At 47.3% G+C, this 11409-nt stretch overlaps 1 protein-coding gene across 3 annotated transcripts in view; it reads right to left on the bottom strand.

The window, feature by feature from the left end:
* Positions 1 to 4377: 4377 nt before the first annotated feature.
* The window catches only part of Ppil6 (peptidylprolyl isomerase like 6), a 28823-nt gene continuing 21791 nt past the window's right edge, over positions 4378 to 11409 (bottom strand). Inside the window, exons 8-9 of one of the 3 annotated variants that reach the window (XM_017601826.3) lie at positions 8266 to 8390; positions 4378 to 5520 (exon numbers count right to left, since the gene is read on the bottom strand). In XM_017601826.3, the coding sequence (XP_017457315.1) occupies positions 5477 to 5520; positions 8266 to 8390 (169 nt within the window). In that variant the 3' untranslated portion in view covers positions 4378 to 5476. Of the gene's footprint in view, positions 5521 to 8265; positions 8893 to 11409 lie in introns of those variants that run through there. The other 2 variants (XM_001064326.7, XM_039099297.2) reach the window with 2 other exon arrangements.

Below are 11409 nucleotides of genomic sequence, written 5' to 3'. Positions count from 1 at the left end.
CAGTGTTGCCTTGTGGGTGAACTCTGTAAGCTAAACCTAACCGGTGGTCTTAGCATTAGGGTGCAGTCAATAAGTAGCCATCATATGTGCTTTAGCGAAGCTGCTGTTTTCTCAAATGCCTCACGTGACATCGAGGCTAAAAGAAGGCTGACTACTCAACTCGTGACGTTGGAAGATTTAAGAGCAGAGGTTACGTTTCTTTTCCTCCTGCTCCCAGATCGATGATCTCATTTGTCCCCTAGGATGAACGCACTTTGCTGTGGGGACCATTGATTAAACAGCTTGTCACTTGACTGTTCCAACTTTAGTCATCAGATCCTTTCGGCTTTCTAAGGGGACAGTTTCAAGACTAACAAACTACTAGCTCGCTTTATTTCAATGGCATCTGCAGAACTAGATCAAGGAACTGACTTTAGTCAGTTGTAGAAACAGCTTTATTTCCAGTTTAAAGGAGCAGAATTCTGTCTATTACCCTGTTTCTCAACTTTGACACTATTGTGGTTGTAGGTTAGTCGACTCTTCCCGTCTCGTCTTTATAGGTTGTATAATAACAACCTGGCCTCTATCTAGGAGAAGGTAGAAAACACACTACCCTTCCCTTGTGCCAACACAACCCCTAACATTTCCAGTGCTCCCCAATGGTAAAATCAACAACCTTAGTTGAAAACTAATGTGCTAGACCCCCTTGGGGGTCACATATCAGATATTATGCATATCAGATATTTACATTGTGTAAAAGGTAGTGATTCCATTTTGGGAGGGTAGGGAAGAAAGTTTGAATGTTAGGGAGACACCTTTGAATTAGTTCATTTGGTTTACTGAAAAATTCCTATGGTATCAGTGAAAACTGGCAACAACACAGTATGATAGTCTTAATGCCCCTTGAAAGATGACACACTGTCACTGAACTGGTTTTGTTGGGAGACATTACCGAGTCTTTATTAGGTATCTGTTGTGCCAGCCATCATTATTAATGTCTTCACTTGCTTTCAGTCCAAAACAAACATGTTTAACTTAAAATACTTGTACGATATAAAAATTCAAGAATCTGGGGTTGGGGATTTAGCTCAGTAGTAGAGCGCTTGCCTAGCAACCGCAAGGCCCTGGGTTCGGTCCCCAGCTCTGAAAAAAAAAGAAAAAGAAAAAAAAATTCAAGAATCTGGGGTCATGGGGGCTGGAGAGATGGCTCAGCGGTTAAGAGCACTGACTGCTCTTCCAGAGGTCCTGAGTTCAATTCCCAGCAACCACATGGTGGCTCACAACCATCTGTAAAGAGATCCGATGCCCTCTTCTGGTGTATCTGAAGACAGCTATAGTGTACTTATATATAATAAATGAATAAATCTTAAAAAAAAAAAAAGAATCTGGGGTCATGGCGTTACTAAACCATTCATTACCAAATAATCAGTAACTGTTGATAGTCGGGGACAAATGCCATTTTAAATTTTATTATTTGATTTTCAAATTTATTTTGAGACAGGATCTCAGGTAGTCTAGGGTGGTCTCAAGGCATGTGAATAAAGGATAATTCTGCTCCTCTTGTCTCAACGTCCACTGTGGAGGATCACTGCATACTTTAAATGGTGGTCATATGAACCACTGCACACGTGGGAGAAATTACTTTAAATCCTAGCCTAAGGTTTCTACCCAGATAAAAGGCATACTCAGAACCTTTATATCTACAATAAGCCCTAAACACAACAATAGCCAGGCAGCTGCCTCCCCTCCATGCTGTTAGAATTCACTTTCCTATCAATAATCCCGAGTTATTACTTCCTATTTACTTGTTTCATCTGGGCTGCTCTTAGCTCCAATTGGGCAGCCCTCAGAGCCATGCTCTCTAGACCCTTAACCCATGGCAGCTTCTCCTTTCTCCTCCTTTGTACCTTCTTTTCTTCTCTTGGCTGTCCTCTCCCCAAAAGCCCTCGAAACCTAAACCCTGCCTATGTCTCTTCTGCCCAGCTATTGACCAAACTATCTTTATTCACGTATCATAATTACATCAGTGGCAGGGTCACAGGCTATGGTGCAGACTCCTGATCTTGAGGGCCCACACTTAGCATTACAATAGACGGTAAAAGACAAAACCTCAGTACACACAGATTTGAAATTAAGGTTTCTGCAGCCCAGACATAGAGCAGAAATGAGGAAGGGATAATGGCTTGCCACCTCTGAAGACTGACAGAATTCTACTTTCACATTGTTACTAAAGGACATAGGAATCTTTTCTTCTTTTTATAGTTTCTCAGGTACCCCTGGGTGGTCTGAACTTGCTGAATAACCTCGGCCCAACTTGAAAACTATGTCCCATGCTGGCTGACCACCTGCCTCCACTTCTCTGTTGCTGGAATTACAAGCAGGAGCTAGTACTGGACCAGTTTCCTGTATCAGTTCTTTCACAGTGTCAGATAAAGTATGTAAGGTCATTGATAATTCCCCATCGTAAAACCTGCTGTTACCACGTCACCAGTTCTGTCACGTGTTTTAACCAGGATCCCTGGAAAGCACAGGGATTCCCTTTGGTAAGTCTTGGTGGCAAGTCCTGTTCCCTTTGTGATACCACCATCATGACCTGAGGACTAGCTCAGATCCTAGAGGGAGGGTCTGCAGGACAGCCAGGGCTTAGTGATTCAGTTATGGGAGTGTGTAGTGGGATGGCCCATGCCTGTATTCTAATGCTAATTCGGGCTCACAAAACTGGTTGCCCCAGAGATGAGAGAGTTCGCACATAGATGCTAAGTGATCCTGCTCCTAGTTAATTGTAATTGGTAAGTAAAGATGCCAACAGCTAATAGCTGGGCATGGGAGACATTAAGTGGGGTTTAGGTTTCATAGGCTTGGGTTGGAGGAGGACCACATGGAAGAACAACATGCCGGAGAGGAGGAAGGTGAAGCTGCCACGGGTTAAGGATCTAGAGAGCATGGCCCTGAGGACTGCCCAGTTGGAGCTAAGAGCAGCCCAGATAGAACACAGTAAATAGTAATAACTTGGGGTTATCCAGAGGAAAGTGGATTCTAACAGCATGGAGGGAGGCAGCTGCCCAGCTGCTATGCCATTTAGGGCTTATTGTACATATAAAGGCTGTGTGTGTGTCTTTCATCTGGGAACTCAATAACCAAAGGTGGGGAAGAGACCCCGGGCAGCGGTTATAAATAATTGCTGCTACAGTGGCGCGTACCTACAGTCGCAGTACTCGGAAGGCCAAGGCAGGATGATTGTGAGTTCAAGGCCAGCCTGGGCTACATAGCGAGGCTCTTGTTTTAGGATTTCCAAATGAAGAACAGCTTGGGTTCTCAGAATCCCAGAGCTCTATGAAGACGGAGGAGGAACACACTCTGATGTGGCTCTTGGTGAGCCTTGGAGAATTTTACCGAGCACACATTCCAAGGCCAAGTCCTACAGGTCACACTTAGTGACCTCCAAAGGAGCAGCCGTCTGCTGAGCACTGACAGCATAGCAAGTCTCTCCCCAGTTCTTTATGCAAAGTGTAAGCCAGGGAACTCGGAGGACAGTCTTCACAGGAGGAAACAAAGGTCCAAAGAAGGCACGGAAGCCGGTGCAGGTGGGAAAGGGCGGAGCCTACTCCCCAACCCAGGCAGTCTGCTCTAGAGTCCACATCCACAATTCGGAACGTGCGAATGTCTGCATCTATGTGAGAGCTCTGTACCGGCGTCCACTTACTAATACAGGGTAAGAGTGGGGAGTAGCCTGAAGATAATCTTCAGGCTGGTGGACTTTCATTACATGTGACACAAAGTGTCGTGTGGCGAAATGACATCACACCCTTGCAGCAATACCAGCTGCTTATTTTGATGCTGTACCACAGTTACATAGGATGGAGGCACTGGGAGAACTGGGTGAAGGGTGCCCAGACTCCTCTGTGCTGTTTTTGCAACTTCCTTCGAATCTGTAATCGTCTCAAAATAAATATATGCCTAATTTTAGCTTATGCCTGCTTTTAGCAAGCCCCAAATCAATGGACAGCCTGTCCCTTTCAGAGTCTTTGGAGGACAAATCTGCTTTGGAACAGGGTCAGAAAAGTGGGAGAGAGAGAGGCACAAGGGTAGAGGTAGTAGGAGGAACTGAGCAGCCACCAATGTGCTATGGTGACGCCACCAGGGCTGCTGAAATTGGGGACTTTGTCATCTCGTGATTCCTAAGTGACTGGGGCATGGCTGTCCAAGTAAGAGACAACAACATGAACACGAATCCCTGTCTCCATTTTGAGATTCTCTCTCCTAGAGACTATGGCTCAGGAGGTCAAGAACAGGGCTTGCTGGTCTATATTTAAAACCCTTCCCTACAAGTGATGTAGCTTTAGTGACTGTCTTAGTTAGGGTCTCATTGCTGTGAACAGACACCATGACCAATGCAAGTCTTACAAAGGACAACATTTAATTGGGGCTGGCTTACAGGGTCAGAGGTTCAGTCCACTATCATCAAGGCAGGAGCATGGCAGCATCCAGGCAGGCCTGGTGCAGGAGGAGCTGGGAGTTCTACATCTTCACCTGAAGGAAGCCAGGAGCAGACTGAGCATCCTCAGGCAGCTAGGAGGAGGGTCTCCAAGCCCACCCCACAGTGACACACTTCCTCCAACAAGGCCACACCTTCTAATAGTGCCAGTCCCTGGACCAAGCATATGCAAACCATCACAGGGACCTTCAGAGGGAGCGGCAACTGATAAAACAGAGCTCTGGCAATGTCCATTGGGATCTACCACAAGGACCAACCCAAGCCCTTGCTGTTCATATGGTTGGCATGGCTCATAGACACAGATTCTATTTACAACATCTAATACACGTGTCCTCCCTGCATGCTAGGCACAGCAAGGTAACTTCATGCTCAGTTGTTTCTGCTGTTGTGTTAGTGAGTTACCAAGTTTATCATGACAGCAATTAGTAACAAACAGGACAATTCATTTACAAATGCTTTAGATTTAAAAAATCACTTGGTACATTGCTAGGTTAATAATGTTCAAAGCCACGAGTAACAAAAGAGCCACCGGGAATAGAACCGAGAGGTCTTTCTGCCTTGTGTAGTAAAAAAGACCAGAAATAGGAGGTGGTAAGGCTGAGGCTGACAGCCCAGCAGTGGCCCTGGCTTCCAGCCTATCTGTATTCAAGAAGGAGTGGGAGCCAGATCGCTGGCTTCCCTCTGACCCATTAGCCACGGTGCTCTCAAATGGCTCTCCGTTGTAAAGGAGCCCAGGAAACTGAGTATTTTGTTTTTGTAGCCTGTGTGATGGGGGGGGGGGGAGAGGAAAGGGGGCAATGATGAAGTGTTAGACACAGCCTGCTGTGTCTGCCATTGCCTCCCAATATTATCAAGCACCATTTAATTAAAGATAGGAACAGCTGACCAAATGCACAGCAACAAAGCACCACGGAGAAGGTGACTGGTGTGAAAATCATGTATAAAGAATCCCACTGTCTGTGATACTGCAAAGGACCAACGGTCTTTCGTTCTCTGTTGGGACTAATTCGAGACGTCTAAGAACTTCGGTTCCTTCAATGAGTTGCCTGCATGGGAGGGGATAAAGATGTGGTCAGTCATGAATTTCCACATTGAGCTTATAATCACAAATGGGGTCCTACCCGACTCTAGTTAAGGCCATTACAACGTAACTGCTTTTGTAAACGAGGATTTACCCAATGACTCTAGGTGTGCCCACCTTGCTGCCCATGTTCCAGCATCACTGTTCCAGCAGCAGTGCTTCTTGCCCTGAAGCCACTTGCTGCTGCAGCCTTATGCCTGCCTCTCTGTGTTTGCTCTGGTGCCTGCCTCTCCTTCCTCCAGGCAACCTTCTTCCTCACTGCAGTCAGGAGGGAGCTGTCAGGTACAAATCTGACGTCACCTCCCTGCTCTAAACCCTTCAGTAATCCCTCACTCTCTTAAAATGAGGACCAGAACTCCTCCTGTGCCCCCATCAAACCTGCCTCTTCTGCCTTCCACGATCCCTCGGGGATGTCTTGTTCTGCCCCAGACATATTTGGAGATTGGCTTCCAGTACTTTGCCTATTTGGTATCTTCCTGCCATAGCCGTCCCTTTTACCCCTGCACACACACACACACACACACACACACACACACCACCACCACCACCACCACCACCACCACCACCATTCACCAGCACACACACATATACACACACACACTCATACACACAGACACACACACCATCACTCACAAGCACATACACACAGCACACCATTCACTAGCACATACACACACACACACACACACACACACACACACACACACACACACACACACACAGAGAGAGAGAGAGAGAGAGAGAGAGAGAGAGAGAGAGAGAGAGAGCGCACCAGAGGGGTGTGGGTGAGTGTGCACGTGTGCCTTTGCTTGGGTAGGAGGACGAGGTTCTCTCCTCCCACCATGGGGTCCAGGAATCAAACACAGATCATCGGGCTTGGGTGGCAAGTGCTTTTTACCCACGGAGCCACACTGAGCTGGCCCTGAAATCTTTCTTCTATTTAGTGAAATCTTTTATTATTTATTTTTGTTAACTTCTGGTTCTTCCTCAAGGGCAGGGGTAACCTTTTGCTCCAAGCCTGGCACATACTAGGCACCTAACCATCGCCCACTGGGTACATACGTAAGGACTCAAGCCCATGCTAGTCTAGGCCTCTGCAGACGCTTGCTGGCCTGGAGTTAGAAGCCCTGAGTGATGCTAGACTTTTGACGTCTTCAGCCAGAAGACTGGAGTGAAAACTGTGGCGATGGCTCACTTGGTGAACACACAAACACGAGGACCTACGTAGGCTAGGAGCCCTAATGTTTACATAAAAGCCAGATACAGCAGAGCATGTATGCAACCCCAGGGGTCGGTTGGCGATGGGAGAGACAGCCCGTTGATCCCTACAGTTCTTTGGCCAGCCAGTCTACGCCACACCAGTGAGCTCCAGGTTCATTGGTGTCTCTAAAAGAAAGATGCCTATATCTAATGCTGCTAAGCCTCTCAGGTTTGTGCTGGGGTGCTGGAGATGGACCCCAGGGCCTCATCATACCAGCAAGCACTCAACGTCCTAGCTACATCGCCTGTGCCGGGGGTGTTTTTATTTATTCCCGCACTGTTGGTGTGGGTTGTCTTTTTATTTTCTCGATGCTGCCCTTTGATGCACAAGTTTTTAATGTTGTTGCAGTCCCAATTCGCCTGTTTTTTCTTGCATTGTTCATATCTTTGGTGTCAGATCTCAGAATCACTGCAAAATCCAAGTCATCCGACTTTCTTTGTATTAACTTTAGATACATACGTGGATTTGTGCACATGTGTGTACGCAGGTGCCCGTGGAAACCAGAAGCATCAGGTCTCACTGGCTCTAGAGTCAGACTCTGTGGAACTCAGGTCTTCAGCAAGAGCCAGCCAGCTCTTAACCACTGAGCCATCTCTCCAGTCCTCGGATTAGCATTACCTTTTAACCTATTGATATCACCATACTTAGAGTGAATTTCTCACAGGAAAATATGTGGTTGGTTCGGAAACCCACAACCTATTAGCTGGATGTTTAGATCAATTTAATTAAAAAATTAAAAATACGGTGGAGAGAAACAGGAAGCCACCACTGGCCTCTGGTTTCCACATGCACATTCAGACACCTACACATGCGTCAACACACACCTGTACACAGGGATACATAAACCTGTAACACATACACAATACCAAACAAAAACCCACACAAGCTAACCTATCAGTATAAGGCAGGGAGCCAGGCCTAGACACAGACCAGTGTCTTCTGCCATTGCCTGGGTTAGGTCAGTAGCTAAGAGGAACAGGGGCAAGTTCTATGACATAAACCTTGACAGGTGCGACCAGTGCCAACCACGACCACACACGTATCCTCTCCATCTGCCTGCTTCACACAGGTTGCTATTTAAATGCTCCCTCTAAAGCTCTTGTTGAACTACCACTGTGGTGATATTAAGAAGGGGGCTCTGAGAGGTGACTGGGTCATTAGGGATCCGCCCTCATGAATGTCCATGGTTTCCACAGGATTGAGTTAGTTGTCTTCATGTTCTGACAGAGTCTGCAAGCCATCCCCAGATGCCCAGCACCACGCTCTTAGACAGCCCAGCCTCCACCAAATACCTGTAGACCACCCAGTCTGTGCAGCCATGACAGCAAGAGGAGGTGAACGAAGACAAGATCACGTGAGCGGAAGATAAATGCAGATTCGCCTGTCTAATGAGGGAGGGCAGGAAGCCTTTTTCCAAAAAGGTCTCATACACATTGAGTGGGCACTTACTGTGTGCTGAGTATAGGGTCCAAGATATGCAAGACCCACTCACTGCTTCACGTATGTTCACATATGTGCCAGAGTGTGGGATGATGTCGTCATGCAGGTGAGGCATGTACAGGATAGAATGAAGCCTGTCATTGGATGAGAAGGAAGAATGGGTGGGAGAAAAGTTTGAAGGAAGAGGAGACAAAAAAACGGGAGACAGGAAGGATGAGAGTGAAGCTGCAGCGGAGAGAACATGGAGGCTGACGTTAAGATTCCGCGCTGCACCTTTACAGGTTGTTATGAATATTCTTAAGGGATGGGTGTGTACAGGGCTTTGTATGTTTAGGTGGGCGATTGTATCTTATCAATTGGGCCAAAGGTCATTGTGTTGTGTGTTCTTTTATGTAGCGATTTAAGTGTGAGAGAGTGTGAGGCGGCTAGAGACATTGGGCCGCCACGGAGTTGGGAATGTGTGTGTCTGGCATGGTGGAAACCTGCCTTGGGAACTAGACAGGTAGAGAGATGGCTGCCAGGCTCAGAGAGAGGCCTTTGGCATTGTGATATGGGGTGGAGCAGAGCGGGTGAGACGCTTTCCTGCCTGAGACTTAGGATAGCCAGCAGATATCTTGGGGCACGGTGGTGCCAGACCTAGTGGGGGATAAAAGACAGCATTTTATTTTTATAATTTTACAACAACAACAGAGGCCCAAGAAGCCTTCTGCCACAATCTAGGACCTAGTTCTTGAAGAGGATTTCATCAGACTGAGGGGAGACAGAAAGGAACAAGATAAGCAAAGCCCAGGGACTATTCTAGAGTGGTGACATTAGGGTCTGGTGTCAGCTCAATTATCAATCAGATTGCAGACTGCCTCTAAAAAAATCTGCCTAGAAACCTCTCCCCTAGTTTCTCAAGCCTGGCCCATAGGTACCAATCTTAAATGCAACGCGGCCAGCCTCAATTGATCTCTGGTAAACCCTCCTTCTTGTGGCACTCGTGGTGGATGGGCCCAATTCCTTATTATCCAGTTCTCAAACCCTAAGTTACTACAGACGGAGCAGTGTGGAAGCCACTGACAGTAGGTGGGTATTTAAATCTATTAGAACCGGGGGTTGAAAAGATTCTGGTTCACTGGTTAGGAGCCCTTACTCCTCTGCAGAAGCAGAGTTCAGTGCTCTCTCTCATTGGAAGGCTCACAACCACCTCTAATTCTAGCGCCAGGAATCTGATGCCCTCTTCTGGCATCAGCAAGCATGTGCAAGCAAACACACAATCAAATCTCTCTCCCCCCCCCCCCCGCCCCTCTCTTAGAATCAAATTAAATGTCTTCTTATTTGCACTGGTCACATTTCAAGTGTCCAGTGGCCATGGGTGTGTGCTGTCTGCTGCTGTACAGGGAGGGCAGTAGAAACTATAATCTGCATCACTTCAGAGAGTCCAGTTGTACGACACTGGTCCAGACCCTGCTGTGCTCTTACCTTCACCATCTTTAGTGTCATCGAGCCCCGTGAATGTAACCCAAGCATCACTGGCGTTTGCTTCCTCCCTCCCTCCCAGCTTGTGCTGTAGATAGACCCTCATCTATACCTATCATGACTAGACCTTCCTGCCTGGGCTCTGTGTACGCTCATTCTCTTCCCGTTTACTCTTGACTTCTGCAGTAATCTTCCCAACGAGCCACTCAAGTTGCTCACAATTTAAAATCCCTCCATAGCTCCTTGTCATCTTTGGAAAAATCCATACCCTGAAGCATGCACGGCACCTACAGCCCAACGGTCCTTGTCTATCCCGTTTCTGTAGTCTATCCCGTTTCTGTATCTATCCCGTTTCTGTAGTCAGTCTATCCCGTTTCTGTAGTCTGTCCCGTTTCTGTAGTCTGTCTCTATTCCTCAGGGCACTGTAAGAGCTCCTTATTCTTTCTAAACACTGATTTGATTTGCTGTCATTTCCTCTTCCTCTATGTGGCTAACGTTCAACCTCACTTTAGCTACCTAGTTCACACAGCTTTCCAGGTTCCTTCCGCCCTAAGACCCTCTGGAAATGAAACCCCACCACCACCACGCTCAACTTGCATTTCCCGACACTTCTCCCACGTGTACACATGGGGCTCTGACAAGCTTGCAGTTTTATGGGCAAGGCCATACTGTGGATCACTGATAGCCAGTCCTGACATCATCTAGCTTCAGAAATCAGAACTTGGAAAGAGGGCTCGCCTTGGATAGACAAGAAACTTCTGTTCTCCAGGCCTTGTTAATCGCATGTGGGCTTCCAGAAGCAGAAATGCTGGAGACCCCAGGGAAGCAGCAGCTTCACATGGGCAGGAAGGTATATTTCATTCACCTCAACAAGACTAGCTGCCTATTTTGTAATTACATTTCTCCAGCTTCCTCTCGGTGTTCTGTGCGGTCCTGTGGAACTATTCCAACCTGACTGAAACTATTACTTGGAGAGCTCAGGGGTAAGGTAAGCGCGAGCTGAAACAATAAAAGGGATGCACTGCCCCCTTGAGGCCAGAGTGGTGATGACAGCAAAATGAGCTCTTCCCAAGAACAGCCACCGACAGACATCCCATAAGGCTCCAAAGGAGCGGGGTTGGCTTTTACTCTGGAACTCGAGGTGTGGCCTTAATCCACTTCAAGCCTTCCAATAGACCATATGAGGTCCCTGCTTTTTATTGGCTTCTTTGGTTTTGCTGGGGTTCTTTCTGTGGTGTCTAATGTCTCTGAGAGTCAGGCCTGTGTCTCGTCACTGTAAACATCAGTAATACCAGACGCAGGTGCCCCAAAAAACTCTTACTGAACGAATCAAGAAAACAGCACAAGTGATGGCTGGGTAAGGGTGTGGGGCAGGAGGGGCATGGAGTGCCACACTGACTGTATGCTGTGTGTCACTGTAGGAGCCGGTGGTAATGGGAGCACTGCAGTTTCATGGGGTCCCATTTGTGTCTGAGAGGGGCAGCTGTATCGGAATAGAAGCGGTGAGGACCATCAGCAAGATGAAAGGGGTGAGGACTGTCAGCAAGGTGAAAGTGGGTATTTGAGAGATCCGAGAAGAGATAAAGTTATTTTGTATATAAAATTAATCGAGACACACACACACACACACACACACACACAGAGACAGAGAGAGAGAGAGAGAGAGAGAGAGAGAGAGAGAGAGAGAGAGAG

The sequence above is a fragment of the Rattus norvegicus genome, chromosome 20, assembly GCF_036323735.1.
Source record: "Rattus norvegicus strain BN/NHsdMcwi chromosome 20, GRCr8, whole genome shotgun sequence".
Lineage (NCBI taxonomy): Eukaryota > Metazoa > Chordata > Mammalia > Rodentia > Muridae > Rattus > Rattus norvegicus.
The sequence above is the reverse complement of the archived record's forward strand: the minus strand, read 5'-3'. Positions and strand labels throughout refer to the sequence as shown.